A 25,161-nucleotide genomic window follows, 5' to 3' on the forward strand; every position below is an offset into this window, starting at 1 on the left:
TCCAAACACTTCTTGAGCTCTGTCAGGCTTGGTGCTGTGACCACTTCCCTGGGGAGCCTGTTCCAGTGCCCAGCCACCCTCTGGGTGAAGAATCTTTTTCTAATATCCAACCTTAATCTTTCCTGACACAACTTCAGGCCATTCCCTTGGGTCCTGTCACTGGTCACCATAGAGATCAGTGCCTGTCCCTCCTCTTCTCCTCAAAAGGAAGTTGTAGACTGCAATGAGGTCTCCCATCATCACTGACTGAGCTCCTGAGGACAAAATCTGGACTTGTCTATCAGGCTGGAAGGCAGAATGACAAAAGGGGACTCCGGAGCAGGAACCTCTCCTTTGAGCATACACAGACCTCCAACAAGAGAAAACTAAGGGTAAATTGGAGAAGCTACCCCAGTAGGATATATGTATTTCATGAGGTGAAGTGATGGTTTACACTCAACTGCTTGTAAAGAACTTTTAAAAGCAAATTTCATTTCTTACATAAAATTACAATGAGTGGAGTGCTAATATTGTGTAGAATAAAACCATGAGGAAATATGATACATACAACCCTCTGTCAGTTCAAGGCACACAGCAAGCCAGATTTTGGTTTCCTTACCACAAGCTAAGCTGGGCAAATCTCCTAAAGTTAAAAGGCTCTGGATGGATTTTCATTTTGAGATTAAAACAGTCTGCCCATCAACTTCAGTGGATTAGTTGTTATTTATATTAAAACAGTTAAAAAAGCCAATCTGATCTTCCAAACACCTTTCACACTCAAATTCAAATGTTTCATTGCTGTCATGTGCTGAAGGACATTGAAACCTCATCCTATGCATTCTCCTTATTCCCTATAAACACTCAATAGTGTGGACTACTACAGCTTATATAAACTATAGCAGCAACAACTTGGCAAGCTAATGTAGATCATGCTTTGCCTTTTTAAAAACTCAAAGCTGATTAAGGGCTTGTAATTCACTTCCATTCAGCTGAATTACAGTTCCATCATAGGAGGTGAATGCTCATCTGGATGCTCATTTGCACTGAAGGTTCATCTCTTGATGCAAGCAGGATGAAACCACTTGCAGGGCTTGATCCTTGAAAACAAAAGAGGAAAGCACAGGATGAAATCCTGTATCCTTCTCTGAGTTCAAGGGGATTTTTGGTCTTCAGTAGACTTAGGCACTAATTCATTACTCTTCTCTATCACACCATTTTTTGGTATGTACCAATACTTTTGTATTGGACTCTTCTGTACAGTTAACAAAAAGGACAGAAATTCACATGTAAATATTTTTCATTATTCTACTGAAAATCACCTCAGTATCCACCTGCACTTACCTTTGGATGAAAACTATGCAGATAGTCCCACCAGGCTGAAAAAAACACACAAACTATTCTTTTACAGAAGAGAATACTAAATTCATCAATCATCAGTATTTCATACAAGACGGGCCCCACCTCAACAGGGACCACAGGCTATTTCAACAGAAAGACTAAAAACTGGTAGGAAGAAAAAATTATTTTTATTCTCAGTTTCACATAGTGGAATTTAATTTAGCTTTTAAGAAAGATCAACACTGCTTTCAGAATTCTTTAAGCAATGCTTACAAGATCATTAGTTGTGCTTTGTTAAACACCTTATTTCAGCTATTTAAATGTACCTTAATATCTTTCAGGTGCACTGGGATTCATTATCACTTTATTCACCATCACATAAAAAGACATATATAAATAATACAATTCATAGCTCAGAGAGAGGAACTGTTATGTCTTTCACAGTTCATAATCTGACAAAAGTTCTTGAGAATTTAGCTGTACTGCTACAACTTAGTAGAACAGAACCGAAATGAGGAACCTTAGTGTTATCCCAGGAAACAGAAATACTCTGTTTTGTTGTGTTTGTGTAAGGGAAAGAAAGCTCAAGCGGGAAGCTCATGTACACCAGTTCTGCACGGTGAAAAGCCATGCTCACAGAAGAGTCAATGCAGCATTGGAAGTGACCTTTCAGGAGTGGATCTTGGGACAAAAGGTGCAGCTTAAAGAAGCACCTTTGAGGTATATCTAACTGGAACTACAGGTGACCAAAAATAATAGTAAGGAGCAATGGTGAGTCTTCACTTCTGTAAAATACTTCGTGGTGGTTTCACTCATCAGGATTCCTTCTTTTCCTCCACTTCTAACAGCTCATCAAGGAATTCCACAACTTCACCCTAGAAATTATTAAATTTAACAGAAATAAATTAACCCCAAAAATTGGTGGGAAATTTCTGCTATTTTAATAAAAAAATAAACTGTAATAATACATGTGCAAATATTTTTAATACCCTCCATGCAGACACTAGTGCAACAAATCTATAAACTGCAGGTAAATGGCCCATACTGGCATAGCACAAGACTTGCAGCGACATAGACCTTAAAAGGAGGAAAAGTTATACACGTCACAGTAAATTCTCTCATACTTTTACAGATACTTAAACAGACAATGAAATCCTCAAACTTAGAGAGGAATAAAAGTTTAAAGCACCTGTTAAATTAAGAAGTTGTTAGAATGACATAAAACATTAAAAAAAAAATTTAGAAAGCTTCAAAATTCAAAGCCAAAGTGTTTCGTAGAACCATTAACTTTGACTTTGTATGTCTGCTCTAACTGTTTATGTCCCCTGTCACACCCTTCAAAACACACCTTCTCCATTTTCAACCACAGATCTTCACACGCCATGCTTCAATGCAGCAAAAATGTGAAGAACCAGAGATACTAGAATGTTTTCCATACTGGAAACAAATACACTGGGTTTAGATTCAGACCAGAAAATTTACAAGCTCCACTCTGCTAACACAGGGCACCAACACAATGTAGCAACACAACTTTATTTAAACTACTCCTAACATAGTTCTATGTCCTATACCTTAGTAAAATGTCTTCCTGCATTCCAGCCTGAGTACTCAGTTACTACAGTAACTGAGCTAGAACCTTCTGTGATCACTTCAAGCACAAGGTAACACCTTCAAGTGGTGAAAAGCAGGTGGTCAACAGCAACTGCAGCAGCATCTCCTACTACTCAAAACTGCCTGTAACAGCCCGTCTGCTGGCACCCTCAGAAACACCAGTATTTTCTGGTTTGCTTTCCATGCACAGTTCAGAAACACTGCCTGAGACCCTGTGGGAATACCTGTGCCCATCTTCAGTTTTGGATACAACTTAGAGAGATGCAGATGCTCAATGCTACATTTCCAACCTTTCACTCTAGTAACTACAATGTTCTAATAAACTCTTAATTTAACTCTGTTTTCTTTAAACCTTTCTGTCCCTTCTTTCTTGACAGAAAACTACTTTCCAAAAAGGTTTTGGTTTGGTTTTTTTTTTTTTTTTTAGGTTTTTTTCCAAAATAAATTGTCATTTTCTGCTGGAAAACCTGATCAGCTTGTACTCATTCTCATATTTAAATTAATGAGAACTTATACCAGTTATGTTGAAAGCAAGTTATCCTTGTTTGGATGCTCATTTCCCTTCTTTACTTCACCACCCATTCCAAGTCTGTGAACTGTATTGGACTTCTGAGTCTGCTCAATTGATGTTTACAATCCCAATTACATTTTTAGGGCATTTTTGTCTAAATAAGCATTTCTTCAAAAGACAGCATCTTCTAGACACATTCTGAGAGTCAAAATGTTACCATTTTCTGTTCTGGTGAGAAAAGGGCATTAAAACTCTGCCAATGAAAACAATATGAGGAAATGGAGAATTTTTTTGGGTTTTTTTGGAATTCAATAATGGTATTAGGGATATTGTGATTAAAAAGTATTAACAACACACTTTTAGGAAGTAGGACTAGTCAGGAGAGAAATAATGAAACTAAGCAAACAAAAATAAAAGCAGGAGGAAAGATGGCTGAAATAACTGCTGTTCTTATTCTCTGCTTCACAGTTCCATCTCAAAAGACCACCAAGATTTTGAAACTGAAATTATTTTAGCAAGTCCTGAAGGATGGCAATTTGTTGTGCTTTGAATTATCCAACATATTATTGTCACACATCACTAAGACAGAAGACACACAACATACAGACAAAATTCAAGGTTTTTATTTCTGGTATGTTTTCAAATCCAGAAACATGTAAGAAATGAAAAAGCATATTTAAATGCAACAATATTAGGGAAAAAAACCCTAAACAAACCTGAAATCTGAAATCTCTAGTGTCTGAAACCGAGATCTAAAGGAAAACATTGCAGAAGCTATTGTGGTCTAATTAGATGTACCAAGGAATAAGAGAGGTTGAAATATGGCAAAAATATAAAAACAGTTGCTGAAACAATATACATAAAATATGTTGCAATCCAACTGAGTAATTGCCTGGACATTGGTTATTTCAGAAAAGGCAAAATCTCCAGATTAAAGACAAAACCCCAGTTAAAATATTTTTGCCTGTGCCTTCACAATCAAAATGTGAAACATTTGCAAGTTGTCACTAGAGGGGTTGGCAGCCCAATGAAAAGGTGAAAACTCTGCCTCAGAGGAGATGATCACATTGTCACACAGGCAGTTGTGACCAGGCCAGCACTGTCCTTGTCCCATTAGCACTCACTTCACACTGCACCAGACATCTAGCATGGCTGAACTCAGTACATATTCCACAGGTGTTTGTTCCAGGGAAAGAAGCCTTCTGTCTGCTGATATCCAGTAACTTTGTGCTGATCTATGCCTGCAGACCTGGAGGCTGAAATGAGTCTTTGATACAATTTACTCCCTCAGTGAGACAGAGTCCCTCCTCTCACCTGCTGTGCTCTTTGGCTCCTCCCTCCCTTTACAGGAAGAACATCCAATTTTCCATGCAAAGTTGGCTGCAAACCCATAATTCTTTCTGCTGCCAGCTAACCGAGGGCACACCGGCCACCAGCTCCAAGGCAGGTAACACAAACACACCGCTCCAGCCCAGTGCTGATGCCAATCGTGGTGAGCAATCCATGGCCCAAAGGGTGATGCAGATGTCTGGCTGCTAGGTAAGGATGTCAGGAGGTGAAGTCTGGCTAGTTCAGGAAGAGAAGGGTTTGCTGCCAGACCAGTACAGGAGTGATAGGCAGCCAACAAGTGGGAAGTACACACACGTGGGCTGCTTGCTCAGCTGCAGGGAAGCATTTCCTCCCTGCCCGGCCCTCAGTCCACAGTCATGTCCTCCAGGTTGGCCAGGTACGGGTTGAGCAGCTCTGTGGTACCCCACAACCTCCCTCCCTGTGCTTCCAACCTCTTCTCTCTCCCAGTCCAGGGATGGTCAGTGGAAAGCGGGACTGACAGACCAAGGATATATGGGAAAAGATGGAACAGGTATAGCCTGAAATACGAGAGATGTGATACCGAGCAGAAAAAGGGTAATGTTCCCAGACTAGTGTGAGTGGCAGGAGGAATCAGAGAACCTGATCTGTCCAACTGGAACCTCTAATTATCTGTTGGATATGCAAAGTGAGCACTCTTGGTGTAGATTAACAATGAAATAGAGGCATAGACAGAAAGAACAAGTTGTGTGCCACAGTAATTAATTCAAGAAGATTTTACCAAGGATATGTGAGTAGGTGGATTTTAATAAAAAATAATCTTAAAACAGAGTTCTTGGTCAATTCTGAATAAGCTAACCCACACAAGTAAGACTGGGGCACCGTCATATGAAAAGCAAGAGCACTGGAAAAAAAAAAAGACCTAAAAAGGAGAAGACTGCAAAACTCCTCACTTAGTACCTCAGTGTGTGGTAAAACAATTCTCTCTCTCTCTCTCTCTCTCTCTCTCAGGATTTTTCATAGAGGTGCACAGAGAGAAAGAAAGAGAAAACTATTTCTATTTCTGCTCCTTGTTTTTCCTATGTGAAATGTGTTTGGAGAATTGTTTACCTGGGGTGATTGCTTGATTGGATTCTGGTGAGGATTGTTTGAGCCTGATGGCCAATCAGATCCACCTGTGTCTGGACTCTCACAAACAGGGTCACAAGTTGTTAGTTAGATATGGTAGTTATAAAAGTAGGTAGGTAGTTTTAGTATCTTCCTCTATATAGTATATTAATGTATTATAGCATAGTTATAATAAAGAAATGATTCAGCCTTCTGAGCTGGAGTTGGACATCACCATTTCTTCTCACTGGGTTCACCTGCATTTTACAATATCAGTGTACTGAGTGTCCAAGACCATGATATACATTGGGCCAGGCCCTTCCTCATGCAACATTAAATGTCACATTCACATTCACAAAGCACAGCTTTTTTAGAAAAACAACTGTACTTTGGAGACTCCTAGCCAACTATTAAAATAAAACAGCAAAGAGGAGGAGCTACAAGTAGCTGGCTCTGTTATGGCACACTTGAGGCTGATGGTCCAGCACCAACTTTCTTTCAACAGCATCATTTAAAAACAGTAGCAAGCAGCAGTTGCACTGCCCACTGAGAGACCCAGACACTTTGCCACTGCTTGCAACGATTGCCTTCTGCAAATGCAAGCATTAATCATTCATGGGTCCTTGCCTCCACCTATAATCTCTTCTGCCCTTTCTCAGTGTGGACAGGAAAAGTTATGGGACACAATTAGCTTTCTTGTAATAGCTCATACTTTCCAATGCAGATCTGCTGATGGCCTCTCCTATAGGGATTCTGTATGTACTGTAGTGGAATATCTCATTATTCACAGAAGCAACAGAGAAGATAATAAAAGACAATGTTCTAGAATGAATTAAGATCCACAGAAAATTATTATTATGGACAAGCTTTTATGTGTAATTATCAGTGAATGAATAGGAAACAGCTTTTATTCTAACTCATCCAATTAACAGCCTTAAGAGACAACACACAGAGCTTGAAGAATTGGCTAGATCTTTGTTTCCTTATAATCTATGACCTAGAAGAAAAATATTTATCTCACAAAATGTCCCTCGGTTGTCCTTCAGAGCAAAAATTCAAATTTTGCTAAAGTTCAAAGATCTCAGTGATTGGAAACTTGTTCAACAGTGAGAGCAACAGATTTGATTCCCTCATGTACTGGGTGTAGGTGATTAGGTTATGGTAGTGAGAAGAGTGGCTTCTAAGTGAGGAGCTAGCAGCCCTGTAATTAATTATTGTCCTGTAACTGCCCTAGTAAGTAATGGGAGTAGTCACAATGATTAGGCTATGAAAACCAGCAGATTTTGTTCAAGAACAAATAATCACATTGCAAGAGTGAAGGCAAAGGTTTGATATGGATGACTGTGGAGGGCATTTGCTCCATGAACCTGACAGAGCCTGCACATACACACCACAAAGCCCACTGGCCAGTAATGTTTTGGAGAGGGAAAACATTATTTCAGGGTAACAGTAAGGCACGTGTCAATGAGTGGCTCAGCCCGAAAAGTTTATTAAGCCTTCGACCAAAAGAAAGTTTCTTGATCTAAGCTTCAGTTAAAATCTAAGAGTTAACTGTAACCACCTCAAAGACCTGCCAGAACTTCCATGAGCTGTACAGGCCATACTGGACATTCTTCACATTCTAGCTGGGGAAAAAATAAGAAAACCCCTCAATTCTTTGTGCAGAAAAATTATTTGACCCTTAATTTATTTCTTTTTCAGATACTCAGTCCACAGTGTGACCAACTGCCACATGCTTATAGGGCTTTTTTTCTTCAATATTAAGAGAGCTTAGCTGTTTTTTACATGAATATTAACTACTTTCTCAAATAGTTTTCCATTTCATTTCAATGATATATTCTGAACCTTTAACTGTTTTTTCCCATATATTATGGGAGACTACACTACACTGCAGTTATTACAGTAGTATTTTACAGTAAACCAGTAAATGTGCTTTCCTTTTAACTTATTTATAAGACCTATAAAACCTGAGTCAATCCAATTTCAGAGGGACTTCAACATTGCTCCAATTGCACTGAAAGCAGAAGCCTTCCAGCAGCCTTGTTTCTGAGCTCTACTTATGCTCTCTTGCCTGCTTTATGTTGCATGCTGAATTGTAAGAGAATCTGGGCAGTAGAAGTTCCTCCTAATGCCAGTACCTGCAACTTGGGGCCATCCTGGCATTTAAGCCCAACCAGTCAGGCAGGTTCCCATGCATGATGGCTTAAAGGGGAGCAGGAACACCTTTGACCAAGACACACATGCAGCAGTACAGAAGCAAGAGGAGAAAGCAGAAAGACCCAGCCATATGAGAAGAATCTCCACCAGAAAATGATGATGGGGAAAAAACAAACAAACAAAAAACAACCTCATCTTATTTTTTCTTTTAAAAAGTGTGTGATGAACAGGGACCATAACAATGCCCATTAGCTGGCAACTCTCTCTCTGAAAAAGCTGCCACCAGCTCTTCTCAGGGCAGCAGTGCTGTTGGAGCTGTGCTGGTCTGAAGTCACAGGCAGGGCAGGGTTTACAGGTCTGCATTTACAGCTTGCTGTTACAAGCACACTTGTGTAAATCATTTGAACATATGCAAGGAGTGAGTTAATAAAGCTCAAAGTATACTGTTAGCAATTCCCAAACAGAAAAATAGGCTGAACTCAGATTACTATTTGCTATCAGTACTCCACTGGAGCCCTTGTGTTTTGATGGTGTTGCATATGTCCTCTTTCCACCAGTCACATTAGTTCAGTACTTATTCTTCTTTGCATTACATGGATGTGATGAAACAGAGCATTTTAATTTCAGCCACTACACAAGTGGAACATACACTATATACAAATAAAAAGAAAGAGGTCCAAAAAAAGTGAGTCGAAGCTGCCAACAGCTTTTCACCTACTGATTAAGTACTGAAAGAAAAATCATATTGTAGGCTCATCCCTGCCAAATACTTGTGGTTCTTATGTAATTTAGAACAGCTAAGTAGTTATCTCTCCCCCCAAAAAATTCCATAAGGACACTGATTTTATGGGCCAAAAATATGTCTCATACAATTAGTGCGGAGTTGGAGTTACATCTACACTAGCTGAGTGTCTGGCTCTTAACAGCATTTCAGTTTGCCACTTAAATCTGTGCAGTACCAGGAGCTGTATCCATAATAGCCTTGATACATTACACATCTGAACAGAAATCAAGAAACTTGTCTATCCATGGCCAACCAAGATGACAACACTGTAATGTTCTTTTAACTTCCCTGTGGAAAACTGCAAGGATATTTAAGAATAATTACTTTTTCTTAAAAATAATTTGTAGCTAACGGGCACTAATATTCTGTCACCTCTACTGTGTTAGATGTTTGAATTAAGAGTTTTTCATTTCCTTGTGGAAAAACATTAATAGAGTAACACAAGCAGGACAGTATTTCTTATAGTAACATATGCAAAAATCATTACTGCCTGTTCCAGCCTCTGCAATCACTGCTATGTATTCCTGTAGAAGCCAAATGTTTTCCCTCACTTTGCTGAGGGGATTTAGAAAGACACATGGATGATTTGGGATACAGGAGCACTGAGAAGTCTGGATAAAATGAGATTCTCCACTTGAAAATAATGACACTCACATAGGAAGTGATCCTCTTGCCACATTAATACTTTTGCTTCCGTCAAGGGAAAAAGAATTATTTTTTTTCTACAGATTATCTTGCGGGCTATCTTACTGGCCCACAAGAAACTTCACAAACAGCAAACATGGACTACAGAAACTCACAAAAAGTATGGCCTATGGCCCAAGGAGCACATGGTTTAAATAAACAGAGTGCTCTTAGAAGAGAGCTTGCCTCCATCCTTAACAATTTTTAATAAAGTTTTTACTGTAATGCCTTATCTGGGGTTTTCATCAGTTTTCAACATTCCTATGGAACAAACTTTTCTATCTGTGCCAGGAGAAATATTAAACAAAATAAAAATTCTACTAATACTACCAGGTCCTGCCCATAGAGCAGAGAAACTGCAAGGTAGTGGTTTTACCTTTGTGCTATTCCTGCTCTGTCTGTACTCCCTGGAAGTCTCCTGCAGACAAAGACAAGTTCTGGTAGCCAGGGATTTATGAGTTCACTACCAAAAGCCAGAGCCAAGCCAGAGGCATGGACAGCCTCCATCCCCCACAGGTTTTTGGGCCGTAGGAAGGGAGGGCACAGAAGCCCTTCAGCTTTTCCCCTGAGAAGAAGAATGGTAACTTTCCTAAACAAAGAGAGTATGAGGTAGGGATATCTGCAGCATAAGCAGGCCCAGTAATTTTGGTTGTTTAATCCAAACATATAATCCAGTGTAATGTGACTTCCTTGTCAGCCCAAAGGTTTAACTGAGGTTTACACTGCACCACCCTCCTGCAGTCTGCAAGGTCATTTGTTATTGCCCTGGTGAAAGGAGCTACAGGAATGAACGCCAGCAACTGAATGCTTGTTTATTCTACACACAGCGATGGAGGCTGAAGATTGTTCTATAACCCCTTCTTCTACCAACATATGGGGAAAACCCTCAAAAAGGACTTATTCACCCCCTCCTTAAACACTCATCCCTGTGTTTTGAAGCAGCAGATAGGAAAGAAAGAAAAAAGTACAAATTAAGTTGATGCCTAACGTAAGAAAACATCATGGACAAAGCACAAACCAACAAGGGAATATAAAAAGTGCTCAAGTATTTCACACCTTGATGAAAATCCATACAGACTAGTCCTGATCTAAGCTTAACCTTAAAGCAAGCTTATTAAACTGTCTTTCAGGGGGTTTTATCACAATGGAAAGTCTTCCTGTAGTTTGGTAACCTTGCAATGGAATTTTACATAGAGTCGTTTTCAGATCACAAGAATACTGAAGGCGGCACAGACATTACTTCTCTGCTGTAAAATATTCTCTCTCCCTATGTGTTGGATAACAAAAATTGCAAAGGTGTTTTCATTTTTAACATAAACCATCTTCGTCTTTTCTAACTAGAAAAGACCTCGGCAGTGCTCATTACAGATACCCTTGCCTCATGTCATAACTGAGCACAGCTCTTGCTTTGTCAATGCCAACAACATTTCATCATTTGAAGATTTTTCTAAACCTCTAGCAAAAAGCAAAGCAAAAGGCAATCCAAAACCTCCCATAAATTATACTTTAATTTCAGCTGCGGAAGGAAATGCCCTTTCAACAATTAAACTACTTTTCTTGCACCAAAATACAAAAATCCCTCTTACATATTTTCCAGTGTAAATAGTAGCCATTATATGTTATTTGACCATGAATTCCAACCATCTAAAAAGCATTAATGGGTGACCAAAATGCCACTGAGCAGAAAAAAATAACAGATAACAAGATTTCCTTTGGACAAAAACTACAATTTAGGTGGTTACTTCTGGACAAAACCATAAGGACCTTTAAGTCTAATTTAAATAACACTTAAAAAAAAAAAAAAAGAAATCCACACCCCCTCCTGGCTCCCACAAAACACCAAACCCAGAAAAACATTTGGTTTAAATATATATGCACCATTTCTCTGCCCCCTGGTGTTACAACTCAAAAACTGGGTTTCCTTTCTTTTCTGTGGGCTCAGTGTATTATGTATTTACCTTTGTGTTAATTCTGTCCATGTTTTTAAAATGGTACATGATGTTCTTTGGGTTTGTTCTTATATTCCACTTACCAAACAAAAATTTATTATAAATTGGTCGTGGTTACAAGAAGATTTTTCCATATTAGTGAAATCCTGGAATTACAGCTACATATCATCTTCACTTTAAACGTGATTGCTGCTTTTTTGACCCTGATTTCATTTCTAGAAAACTCACCTCATCATCATCCATCAGATGTTCCTTCGCGAATTCATACATTTCCAGCTGGAGTGTGGTAATGTTGTGGTATCGAACTGCCTCCTATCAAAAAACCCCAAATTTCCATTACTTTAGGATAGCAAGACAGGTAAGTGTCATCACATGCCTCCTGAAACTATCCCAGTGAAGTCACACCCAGACTTAGTAAAGGTAGATCCCAGGCAGGGGTCACAGTGTTTGAGAAAGAAAACAGCAAACAGAGTATTCCAAACTCTTCTGTGGATCTTCCTAAGCACAGGCTCCCTCACTGCAAGAACAAAGCACTCTCCTCCTTCTCATGTTTCAAAGCACTGGCGAGCCTGAGAATAGGGAATGAGACGGCCAGGGCTGAGCAGCAGCCCGTGCCTGCATTCCAGTGGGCTTTGGACAGGAGAAAGCCTCTGTCTCCCTGTGCTGGCACATGGCAGCAGGCAGTTCTGGGAAAGAGACACATTGAGCTGTTTTGCATGATAATGACTCACCAGCCCAGCCTGGTCTAGGGAAACTCTGCAAGGTCACTCACCTGTCTCTCCTCACTTCCCTGCTGTGTGTCTGGACAGGACAGGGTAGCTCAGTCTCATACTCTCACATTTGTGAGTACCAACTGCCATCTACTTTGATTATTCTGTTTAACACCTTTTGGGGAAGAAAACTCCCCAAAGGAGACTCCCTCTTTCCCAAGAACATCTAAAGGTTAGTGCCAGAGCCAAATGTTGCTATCACCCCATTACCATTTTTTGAAAATAAACCAGAGGCATTATGGTTTTCAAGGCAAGTGATTAGGACAGCAACTTCTGTTTATAGCTACACAGATCAAAGTACAAGAAAATACAGCTGTGTGCATTTAATATTTTGTATTTTAAAATCAAATTATCTGCAGTCCCCAGCTCCAGAAGTTATCAATGAAACATTCAGAGTGCATGTGTAGGGCCCTTGTTCTGACATCTCTGCACTCGTATGCCGAATGTGTCTATGGTTTGCAGTTTCATACTGTTGCTAGCCCTCACTCCCATCACCACCAAACATTGTCTCCAATATGGTTATAAAGCACTATTCTGTTCCCAAAAGCAGTGACAAAGGAGCAGCCCCCTCCCTTGTGAGCTCAGACTTGCTGCTGCTGCCTGAAAGAACCAAATGCATTTTTGCTGCTTTTTGTCTCAGTTGGCCCTGCAGGGCAGGCCTGAGCTCCCACTGTGCCAATAAAATGTGTGCTCTAAGAGGCATGACTAGAAGGCACTAAATTTAATTTGTGGAACATGTATTGCTAATGACTAACTAGTCGTACAGCCCATATGACATGCCTAAGCAGTCAGTGAGTGTCACAATTTAGCTGCATGACTTAAATCCTGGTAACAAGAAACATTGGAAAATCTAATTTGATGTCACAGTGCAGGCTGTAAAATTTCCCTGGACATGGAAATTTAAGAACAGCATGGAAACCCATTTTTAAAATAGGTTTCCAAAGCCAGATGACAACTGTTGCTGGATGGACTGGTGTCTTCTTTACAGCAAGCATTTTAATTTAAATAATTAGATGCAATACAGTCCTGGGCCTTTTTCCATCCTCATCCACCCAACTGTGTTCTAAATGGAGTAAGTGGAAAGTCAGTTTAGCTGGAGTTACCATATTCAGACACATTCCAATGCCCACAGAACCTGAAATAACAAGCGAGTGGGCAACTATGTTTTGGCAAATAATGATTCACAAAAGCCTGAATGTCACTCAGAGATTTCATCATCAAAGATTTCAGGGGCCAGCTGCTTTATTTATAAAGGTACATAAAGATATAAATATGCCTACGTGTCAGAGAAGTACCAATATGAGTTTACTTCTCATCATATATTATATGTTAACGTAGCATATTTCAACAAAAAGGGAAGAGTTATAATGGCATTCACTGTTTACATGACACACTACATCTCTGTGTACAACTTTCTATATGATTTTAATAAAGGAGGACATGTTAAACCCCAGAACCAGAAAATATCTCACATTTTCCCACTGAGTTTCAGAGAAATATTTGAATGTGTCTAGAAGGCATTTTAGGTAATTTACCTACCGATCTGGGCTGAAAATCCTCCTCTTTAAGTCCCCATTTGTCTTTGTGGTACTGGTAATAGACCATGTTCTGTTTCATTACTTCATCTTTCTCGTCAAACAGAAGGTAACTGGCAGCACAAGAAGCTGCATTCTTCATGTCATTCACTAATTAATAAACACACACACCAAAAAAATCCAGGTAAGGTAAATGAACAAATTCCTGCTATTATCTAAGCTCTGGAAAACTCAAATGGAAACACAGCCCATGCTCTACTTCCTCATCAGCTGCATAGAAGAAAAAAAAATTGCTCCCCCAAAACTATATGCTATTTTTGTTCTGAAACACATAAGGCCATGATTCAAAAATCAACATCATCATCAACCTCTGATGGTTTTCTATGAAAATCCTAACCAAATGTTCCTCCCAGGCATCCCAGTATCAGCCCAAAGCTTGGTGATATGCACTGGGGCATGCATTTGAAAAACAAACACAAATAGATTAAACCCCTCCCTACTTCTCTGTACTAGGATTGATAAAGAGGGAAGAGTCAAGGTGTAAAGTGTGTAGTCAAACAACACAAGCAAGAGTCATTAATGGCTCGATGCTACATAGCTCATGTGTCTTCCCTTTGATACTGGAGCCTGCAGGAACAGCTGTAAGGGCTACATGTGTTCTTCACAATGCAAGCAGCTCCTCAAAAAAACCACAACTTTCACTGATTAATTTACCTATCAAATATGTCATCATTGAGTACCAAACACTACACTTTCTGTTAAGTGGCCTCCTCTTTCTTCAAAATCCATTTAGCCCCATTCTAACATGACGATAAGAATCACTAGGAAAAAGCAAATAATATTAAATACTCTGTATGTTTGTCTGTGGAAAAAATTCTGTCTCATGTCTGTTAACTGCAGTGATAACAGGGTGCAAAGGACACCAGGAAACTTAGATTTTCGGTCCCAGAACAGCTTAAAATGCAGATTCTGGAGGCCGCTACTTACATTCTAAAGCATAAAATTAGAGGGAAAAGATTATGAATGGAATCTGTCCCACATCATCCAACATCAGTGTTATTTAAGCACAAAAAATTACTACTTACATTTATAATATGCAAACTGCAAGTAATGGTACATGGTGGCCACAAATTTTTCAACGACAAAGCCTCCTATAATGGGTGTCAGATTGCTCTCACACTGCACTTTGCATGCAAGGACTTCAACATAATGATCTGGAAGGAAGAAAACAGCAACAGAGGATATGGGTAGCACAGAGTGACTTGTTATAATCACTCCCATTAGTCACCCATTAAAATTTGGCCTTATAATGCTCTCCTGGGTCCTGTGTATCTGGATCTTGCTGCTTGGAAGTACTGAGAATCTACAACTCCATCTGAAGCATGAATCAAGTGTTGGTGCTAGGCCCTTCTGTAAAAATCTGTGTGGCTGACTTTTAAGGCATCAGAGTTGGAATTCCAGAGAACTGAGCATTTAGGTTTCACTGACACCTACAGGCAGCATGTGGTTGGTGGGTTTTATAGAGTATTACACAGTACTGCATTATGTCCTAGCTGTAAACTTCACAGTGCTTTCTTTCCTTTTCTAAATTTTGCAAACCTTGGCAATTTCATTACATTACTGCACAAATAAGGTCCCCATGCTGCTGAGTACAACTGTGTCACAGACAGATACAGCAGGTGATTGCAAAATAAACAGCCAGAGATGGCTGTGTTATGGGCCCAGAGTTTGGATGTTTTGAGAGAAGAAAGAGGAGAGTATGCTGCTCACCACAGAAAAACTTTCAGCCAGGAACATGTAAGTTCACAAGCTTACCCAGTCTAAAAATTGCTATATATAATGCAATATAGGACTATAGGTGATTTTATCTTCAAGAAAATACATTTCAATAAAACCTTCCAGAAAAAAGTTTCAAGCATTTTCTGGATATATCACATTCACCAACAACACGGAAAGGAAATATTTAAAATTCTTAGTTTCCCCGTTAGCCACATTTGGCAGCTGAAAGCAAGTTAGCTAAGCTTGTGCAGCAAATTTCTGACCAAGACAAAGAACACTTCTCATCCCTGACAACTCCTAACATGAAGAATGCTGAGGTTAACTAAATATAACTGCTGAAACTAACTAAAAACAACTGGCCAAATGAAATTCCCAGACCCATCTTTTACAAGAGCAGTGGAATCTCCAGACACAGTAGTGTTCAATTCCAGCCAGCAGTTAAAGCCAGAGATGCGAGTCCCCCAGTGAAGTAATCCCATGCAATGAGGGCTTCCTAACACAACTCACTGCTCAGTGATAAATACATACCTAGTGCAAGACCCAAATACTTTTGGTTAACACTTACTGCTACATCTGCTTCCTGCAGACCCTTGGAGGCAGAATATTTCTCCCTGGAACAGGAGCATGATTCAGCCCAGGCAGTGCAAATAAATTTGAGTGTTCTTATCTCAAGAGTGAAATACTTGAAATGCATGAACATGGCGATGGTGACATCATGCAGTAACTCTTGCCTTTCCTTCCCATCACTACTGCTGGGAATTGTCCTTCCCTTCCAAGGAGGAAGAGAGAGGGTGACAGTGTCAACCACAAGTGAGCATAGACACTACTCTTCAAAGTGGCTTGGGGATTGTCCTGATGTCAGAGCTCTGACCCACTAGGAAAGAAAGTCTGTGTTTCTTGCTTTACTTCCTGTGACTTGTGCTTCACTCTGTATCTGCTATCCTAGACACCTATATGTTTTGCCCAAGAGCAAGTCAAGGCTTGAGGAATAGCCTGCAATAGCTATTCCATGTCAGCTGTACTGGTGGATACCAGCTGCACACCATGAAAAACTGAAGTTGCACATGTGTAAACATACTTCACAAAAGCTTCCCCTCGCCAAGACATATTATGGCTTTAGGACAAAAAGTTGGAATGTTTTTTCTTAGGGCAACTTAATACATAAAAAGCACAAGAGAATTTCTAAGTTTATTGAGAAAACATGCAGATAGTCTCCACAAAAATACTGCCAACATCACTGAGCTGTCAGAGCACTGGAGAAATTACTTGTTTCTTTCGCTGCCAAAAAGCATAGGAAATGTGCATGTGCCATTTTGTCAGCAATAAAAAAAGTTGATGTCCCTTTTCCTTTGCAAAGCAATGGATTTTTTTTTTTTTTTTGCTATACACACAAAATATAGATGTTACCTACTAGTAAAATTCTAATGTAGGAAAGATTAAAAATAGCCAACAGAACCTTGTCATACTTATGAGAAAGGAGATGCCACAAGGAGGCACCTTGTAGGTCCAAGGAGGACCTACACACACCACAAAGCTGATTTCAAAAGCAGACTAACTAACCACTGAGCCTCAAAGGTGGCCAAACTGATACTGAAATGATGGTCAAGAGACCTGGCTGGATGACCACTGCTACCCAGATGGAGCAGTTGTTATTTACACATCTATGTTACTCTGACATAGAACTTCCATGTTAATGCAAGACCTCTGTTCTGATTTCCTGATAGACCTCATTTATGTTACTGATGAGAGCAAAAATGTACACCAGAATTCAAACAGTTTTCCGTGAATCTAATAAACTCCTATTGGCCTAAACTGAGGAACAGGATTTGGGTAACCAATCCTATGAATAAACTGAAATGCACTTTGGGGACATCTTTCCTTCATGTTTTGTAACCACTCACCTGCAATGGAAAGATAGAAGTCTTTAAAATCTGTGATCTCTCGGGAGCCTTCACAAGCTGCTATGCAGTCATCGTAGGCTTTGAAGAAATCAGGAAGAGCCAGTTCCATATCTGAGATGGATGTCCGCCAATTGTCACCATTGTACGCTCTCACAGCCCTGACAAAGAGATTCTGAAAAATTGGCAGGAATGAATCAGCAGTAACTGACCCATGAGAAGTGTTGTGTAAACTCAAATACAGTAAATGATGTCTCCACATTTCTGTATGAGCTGCTCTCCAGATGATGTGAGAACAAATACAGGAGACTAATGGATTTTAACAGGTATTTCCTAGAGAGCAGAGTATGTAATTCCATTTCCAATCAAAAGAAAAGCCTGCTGGAGAGAAGCAATGGTGTGAATCTAAAGCGCAGGCTGTGACAGAGATTTTCAATGGCATCTTAAAGCCAAATGTCTGAGCTATTTTCAGCTGTGCCACTACAGCACTCATGAATTTGGATAACTAGGCACCTGCTTAGCTCCAGCAGTGTAGCAGCTTTCAGGTACACCACTCTCTGATTTGCTGTGACTCATTTATGGAACAATGAAGTGCAGGAGAGGTGAGAATTACTGAATGCATCAAGAAGGCAGAACAAAGATGACTGAGAGGATAAAAAGAGGGAGATTAAGAACTGAGAACACATAAGCAAATGGGATCCCTAAATTTCACCCAATAGGAAGAGTAATGGAACAGTTCCAAAAGAGCAGACTCTCCTGAATAAAAAGCGTACCTCATAAGGCTTTGTCTCCAAGTCTTTAATATGCTCCTCAGCATCAGGTATGCTCTTATAGTAGGCCATATTTCTTTGCATCATTTCATCATCTGGATGCTTCAGAAGAAATGTGTGAGCTGCTGCAATAGCTTTTGGAAGATTATTAGCCTAAACAGGGATAGGGAAAAGAAGGTCTTAAAAAAAGATTAACTGGAGAAAAAATTAAACCAAAACAAAACAGTTCAAAGGTTCCCAGTTTTCCCAATGATTTTTCCTGCATTCTCTATATTCACAAATTTACTTCTACTGAGAGCACAGTCTCAGCAGATACAATGGTACAATAAAACTGATGTAATTCTTCTCAGTTTTACTCCTAGATGCATCACTGTGAATAATTTCCTTTAACTTTAGAAGTCTCTCATTCTTGCAGATAGCATAGATGATTGTTGTGAATCTAAAAGATTAGGTTTTATCCCTTGCCCCTGCCCTGCTAATAGAGTGACAAGGCAAAATACCAGGGCTCCTGGGAGGGATTAATCCCACAGCAAGTACTGATGCTAACCTATGGATAGTAGTCAGGAGTCTTCACTGTTTGTATGTGTTTATGTCACTTATTTATTTGCCTAGCAGCACAATAATATCTCTTCCTGGTGGCATTACAAAGTTAGAACATACTGCAAAGACTTGGTCAAAAACTGTGTCCTAAAGCAACTTTCTGTGCCCATTTTTAAACTAACTTTAATCCCTGTTAGATATACTTTGTTAAATATATCTCATTTGTGTATTTCTCATTTACAACTGCATGTACCAAACACATATGTACTTCTGTGTGCATGCCATTTACGATTTCTTAAAATTTTACATATATATACACACACATGCATATTTTCATAAATCATATCGTATATATGCACATATTTAGGAAGAGTGAGAGAGAAAGCAAAAGTCTGGGATATTTGTTGACTGTTAAAACCCTTTTTCTAGGCTGTTCAGTGTATTGATGTACAGGCAATACAGAGCTCCACCTCACATGTGAAATAGCTTCTGGCAGCACATGTTTGAAACCACAGACAAGAATCACAGTGTGCACACGCACCCCTCTGCTTGCACCCACAAAAGGTGCCCTTTCATTTTGGAAAGGAACCTGAGAGATGGCTGCACAGGAGCAAAACTTCAACACACCCACTGCTGCTGCGCCGTTAGGAGTGTCCCAGCACAGGAGCTCTGCCAGCTGCCCTTCCTGGCTGTCCCAAAACTATGTGTTTCCAATCCGCCCCGACCGTGCTAAATGCAAAGGGAAAAATCTCAACTGCACTTTCGTCAAATGCCTGTTTTTTTCTGTGCTGTAGCTGTAAACCTGCTTCTTTGGTAGGCTGACAAGTCTCATTTTTACTTAGGTCCATGATTCACTCTTGGTTTCAATTTTCACCTCGTAGAAAAAAAAAATAAAAAAAGTTTTGTAGAAACACACTCCTAAGTTAACTCAGTGGCTCTGAGAAAGCTCCCTCCAGAGGAGCAAGCAGCAGCGCAGGAACAGCTACTCCCAGAATCTTACAACGTGGCAAATTTCTCTTTGTAGCCCACCTGAATACACACATGGTGACTCTAAAAAATTACATAAAGCATTTCCCTCCAGCTTCTTCCTCTACTATAAATGCTGTTGGGGGGTGGTGGAGGGGTGGGCGAAAGGACATTCCTTTCACAGAAACCACCAGCCAGGAAAAAGTCCGTTGGATGCAGCAGTTTGTAGATCTAGAAGGCCCATTTAGAACTCGCCGAGAGAGATAAGGGCTCAGAACTGGACTGCAAATGCAGAATGAAACACAATATAAACAACAGACACTAAAGGCAAAACCACCAAACTACGCTGCTCAAACTCAATGCAAATGTGATTGAAAAAAAGAGTTAAAAGGGAGGAGGAGGGATTCCTCCAGTTTCCTTCTCACACCTGGCAGTTACTTGACTGTATTCAAAATGCTAAGAAGAAATTATATTTGGAGTTATCTGTACAGTGCAAACTTTGTACGTGCCACAAGGGGGGGATTAATAGTTAAATTAAGAGGAAACATTTGTGGTGATGTGATTTTGGTATCCATATATGGCTTTGAGAATTCGAGGAATTCCTGCCCTCTCAGTTAAAAGAAAAGGCAGAGAGGCTTTATTATATCAAGTTAAGTTCTTTTGTTTGGTCTTAGGGAAGGCATTAGACACCAGTGTGATACTGTGCATGCGGATGCTCTTCTGGTTTTATGAGAACACATTTCCCTGTTAGTGCTTGGAAAAACTGCTGAGGAAACAGAACTCCTAAAAACAGGGCACAGCAACAGTTTAGAGAACATGTGTTTTCAAGAGGCAATCTCAAAATAATGCACAAGCATACAACCCTATGTAATGTATACTGGGATATGTTGGGAGTGAATCCCTGAAAGAGGAAACAATCTAACCAAAGAGCTCAGCTTGTTTCCTCCCCACAGAGAGGCCTTGTTTATTTCAAATGGAAATAATTGCAGTATCTGAGAGGATGGCAGGAGGGATGGACTTTGATATAGAGAACAGAAGATGAAGATGAGAAGAGAGAAAATAGTCATTTAGACCCTGGACAAAAGAATGAAAAGCTAGAAAAACAGGATGAATAGGAGAGGAGCATGTCCCCAGTCTTGGCTGACCCAAGAGCAAAAGGTAAATACCATTCCAGGGCTAGCATTATAGTGTCCTACTTCAGCAGCCAATTTTTGCTTTGTTTCTTCTTGCAGCTTTAATGAAACTGGAGTTTTCCAGGCATGAGGCTATCTGCAAGTCACAGGCTGGGGGCTCCTGCACTTGAAAGAACTGGACCAGAAACGAGCAAGTGAAGAAGGTGGACACGCTGAAGGAGAAGAAGTAGTGGAGATCGTTTGCAATAGCAGAGCTGTGACATGAAGAGTCTGAAAAAGGTTCCAGAGAAGGTTAGAAAGTAAGGCAGATGGAAAGATGACAGGGGCAGGAATGACACAGCTACTGGACACAGAGGCAGCATCCAGTGGCCAGAAGAACTAGAAGGGCTAGGAAGAACTGGAAGGGCTCATTCTAGGGGACGTGCTGGATGAGTTGTAAAACACGGGTGAAGAATGAGCTGGATGGTATGTGGGTAAGCAGGGGGGAAAACAAGGCACATGCTAATCCCACTGTGGGTTACAGGAGTGGGAGGAAACAACAGAAAGGTTTGTCAATGAGAGAATTACTAAGTGTAGGGTTGGCAGCCTATGGGGGCAAGGACTGACCATGGGGCAGGGAAGAAATGGAGGTGAGGCAGATGAGAACTGGTGTGGAGGAGGTGATGGGGAATGACGTTGTGGCCCAGAGTAACCTGCTCCGAGAGCCAGGTGAGAGGTCGGCAGGACAGGAGGTTTTTCTAGCATTGGGCGCAGGAGGCATTTGGAGTCTGTCGAGTCTGTCCTGGGACACATCATGCTCTCCCCTTCCACCAGGACACTGACAGGCGCGCTTGGCGTGCCTGGAGGGTGGCACCACACCAGGCGAGACTTTGAGGAGAGCCTCCGACAGAGGCGGGGGGAGCAGAGGCAGGGCACAGAGATGGGAGGAGAAAGGAGGAGGGATCAAGGAGAGGCGCGGGGGGGGCTCACCTTGAAGTAGGCGAACTGCAGGTACTTGTAGGGCTCGCGGCGCTGGAACTCCTCGAGCAGCTCGCGACCGGGCTGCGCCTGTCGGAAGGCGGGCAGCCCCTGCTTGCAGCGCCGCAGGCACTGCGCCCGCCGCAGCACCCCGGACAGGAGGCGCAGCTCCTCCAGCGCCGCGCCGGCGGGCGCGGGGGGCGGCTGCCCGGCCGTGCTGCAGTTGCGGTGGCAGAACGCCTCGCTGTCGCGCAGCAGGCGGTACAGCCGCATGCTGACCTCCAGGTAGCTGACGCTCTCGGGCCAGTTCTCGGTGCTGTACTGGTCCAGCCCGTAGCGATAGGCCGACTCCAGCGGCATCAGCTCGTCCCGCGGGAAGCTGCGGAAGCTGTAGCGCTCGTACTGCGCCCCCGCCACCGCCAGCAGCGCCGCCAGCGCCGCCACCCACATGGCTGCGCCACCGCCACTGCCACCACCACCGCACAGCACCACGTCGCTGCCGCTGGCGGGGCGCAGGGCCGGGAGAGGTGGCCCAGGGCCGGGAGGAGGGAAGGGAAAAGCGGGCGGGCCGGGGCGAAGGCAAGGCAGAGGCGGTCCCGGGGCCGGGAGGAGGGAAGGGAAAAGCGGCCGGGCGTGGAGGGAGAGGTGGCCCCAGGGAGGGAGTGCGGCCGCGGCGGGGCGGGGCGAGCGGAGGGCCGGATCCTCTGGCCGCCGTCTGGAGCTGTCGCCCGGCTGGAGCCCGAGCTGCTGCCAGCTGCAGTCGTGTCTACAAGGAAACTTTTCGTTGATGTGTTTTCCTAGTGTCTATGAGAATTGCTTTTTTCGCCATCCACAATTTAGGGGTTTTGTTTGGAAAATATATGTTCTAAATAAATCTCTTGTACCCTTCAAAAGTTTTTTGGTGTGTGTTTATCTACAAAATCTGTGACATAGGTTCACACATTCATATTGTGATGACGGGCAATAAGTGCATTGTTGGAATACTCCTAGAATTCTGGACATTATTTCCCTTGAAACTGGAGTTTTAGATATGGTGTTAGAAGGCATTTTAAGTATTATTTCCGCCTCTTGTTGCTGTTCGATGTTTGGTTTCCTCAGGAAAAATAATGTAGAAGATCTATAACGGAAGTGGTTTTGCATTTTTTTGGGTACTTGCCAGAAAAGTATACTTCAAATGTTAGCTATAGAGTTACAGAATGCCAACAGTCCTCCACTGGTTCTGTGTAGTGCTTTGGGGTATTTTCTGATGTCCAGCTACATTAATTAACTAATTATCATTAGTAAGCAGGAAAAGCTGTGGCTGTAGATCCAAAGAACTTGAAAGTTCCTAATATAATCAAACAATTCTTTAGAATTGTTCTTTCGGTCTGATACATAGAGGTTATTTGCATTATGACAATATGCAGCCTCCCAGATTTCACAATCCGAGTTGGACCAGCTGCTCTCTCTCCACTGCTCTTCGTGGGCTCACGCACTGATCAGTGGCAGTCTTCGGGCTGGAGAACCCTCCAGCTTGGAAAAAACTTGTGTAGAGCCGTTTAAAATGGCTTCAAAACTAGACAAATAGTGAAGGCCCAAATCTTTGTCTGCTCTTTTTTTATTTTTAAACTGAGGAGTCACAGGAAATTAAAAACAAAACAAAAACCCCACACCCCATAAAATAACAAAAAATACCCTCAAGCCCCTAACAGTTCCAGTATTTACCTTTCCTTTAGGTGACATTTTAGCCCTGTGCTTTCTGGATCTAGTAAGAATAGTTCTCTATCCCTTTGCTTTCTTGGGCTGAGTATCAGTATTTATGTAGGTGTGTGAACTAAATGACCAATCATGAAGAAAATTATTTCTTAGAAACACTTAATATTTGGACTGTTTGTCTACATTTCTCAGCAGAGGCAGCCACAGGATGGAGGCTGGTGAACTGCTCAAGAATTCTTCATTGCAGTGGCTACTCTTATAGCAGGGGCTCTCATGAATTACTGAGCTGAGCCCACCCTTCTGAGCCCAAAATCACCTGCAGGTACAAGTGCTGGAAATGTTGTATCTAAGTAGTTATTATTTCACACTTGAATGGCTGAGAAACCTAGAACCTCAGACATCAAAGGTCACTGGTATTTGATTCCTTTCCACAGGAGGGCTGAGAACCAACGTGTCCCCAGCCAGGCTTTGAACCTTGGCTTGTTGCCAGCCTTTTGTATGTCAGTCCACTGCCAGCCTGGACTCTGCATTTTGTCTTTGCATGGAATAGGGATGATTCTCCTGTTTTTCCTGCCAGATGGCTGTAAACACTCTGAATCCCACTTTTAAACTTTATTGGGTAACAAAGATGCAGATGGGAGCTTACACACCACAGGAGCCCCCAGGAGGAGGAAGAGTCCAACAGTCTGCTTTGTGTGTGCATGTGGATGTTGCTCACTTTGCCACTATTCCTGCTGAATGCCTGTTGTCCTGTTCCCACAGTCACTCCTGCTCTTACTCACTGACAGTTTCTGGAGTTTTGCTGCCAGCTGATTCCCAGAGACTTGCCAGTATGTTGCCAAAAACATCAAGAAAAATGAAACTCTCTGACACTGTTTTTGTAGTATTATGGAGTAGGCATTAGTTTATTCCAGGCCACGGTGCTCCACTTAGATGCACATGACTTTCAAGACTTTTCACTTATTTATGCATTTTTAGCAAAGAAGTTAACATTTATTCATTCTAAATTACACAATTTTTGCATCAATTATTATTTTATCTTCTATTGTTTATTCATTTCTCACTTCTCACGCTAATTAGTCCGTATCTTTTAGTTTTCTTATTATCTTTTTCCTAGACAGAGGGTCTCCAGAACATGTTGAATCACCTTTGTTAGTCTCTTCTTTATCTTCTGGTTACTTCCACATGTCCTTGGAGGGCTATAAATTCTGGATTCCAGTGTCCAGTCTTTAATTCCCAAGGGCTTTTTTCAGTCAAGCTTATCAGAGTTAATTCATCATAACTTAAAGTTTTTGGAGATTTAATAATCACACTCTAGCAATAACAGTCAGTAAAAAAAAAAAAAAACTTAGCTACATGCTGGCTAAAATGGAAAATTACACTGCTAAAGACTAACACACTACTTATGGTTTTTAAAACAATTAATCAAAAAGTTAATTAAAACAAATAACCGGGAAAGTCATCTCATTTCAAACAAGCAGGCAGGCAGGAGACCACGGATGGTGCAGTAGGGTCTGGGGCTGACTCATTCTGTCTTACTGGACTAAAACTTGCTGCTTATCTTTGGAGGCCTGAAACTTGAGTGCTATGTGCTGCTAGTCAGATTCCCAGGAGTGAGGGGAGCTACAGAAGCAGGGGCTGCAGCACCACAGGGAATACAGGGAGCAGCACAGGGTGGTAAAATAAATTA

General features: G+C 41.4%; 1 protein-coding gene across 2 annotated transcripts; it reads right to left on the reverse strand.

The window, feature by feature from the left end:
* Positions 1-1,486: 1,486 nt before the first annotated feature.
* Positions 1,487-22,333, reverse strand: CRTAP (cartilage associated protein). 2 transcript variants are annotated; one of them, XM_053964835.1, is made up of 8 exons: positions 21,789-22,333; positions 18,184-18,333; positions 17,414-17,585; positions 14,819-14,947; positions 13,738-13,883; positions 11,657-11,740; positions 9,856-9,897; positions 8,212-8,661 (listed from the first exon to the last, which is right to left on the reverse strand). In XM_053964835.1, exons 1-8 carry the CDS (start codon positions 22,224-22,226, stop codon positions 8,635-8,637), a joined length of 1,188 nt encoding a protein of 395 aa, XP_053820810.1. In that variant the 5' UTR covers positions 22,227-22,333; the 3' UTR covers positions 8,212-8,634. The 2 variants fall into 2 exon arrangements, with proteins under 2 accessions (XP_053820819.1, XP_053820810.1); XM_053964844.1 differs by lacking the exons at positions 8,212-8,661; positions 9,856-9,897 and adding an exon at positions 1,487-2,192 and having other exon boundaries at positions 21,789-22,328.
* Positions 22,334-25,161: the final 2,828 nt, after the last annotated feature.

This window comes from Vidua chalybeata, chromosome 1 (assembly GCF_026979565.1).
Source record: "Vidua chalybeata isolate OUT-0048 chromosome 1, bVidCha1 merged haplotype, whole genome shotgun sequence".
Taxonomy (NCBI): domain Eukaryota; kingdom Metazoa; phylum Chordata; class Aves; order Passeriformes; family Viduidae; genus Vidua; species Vidua chalybeata.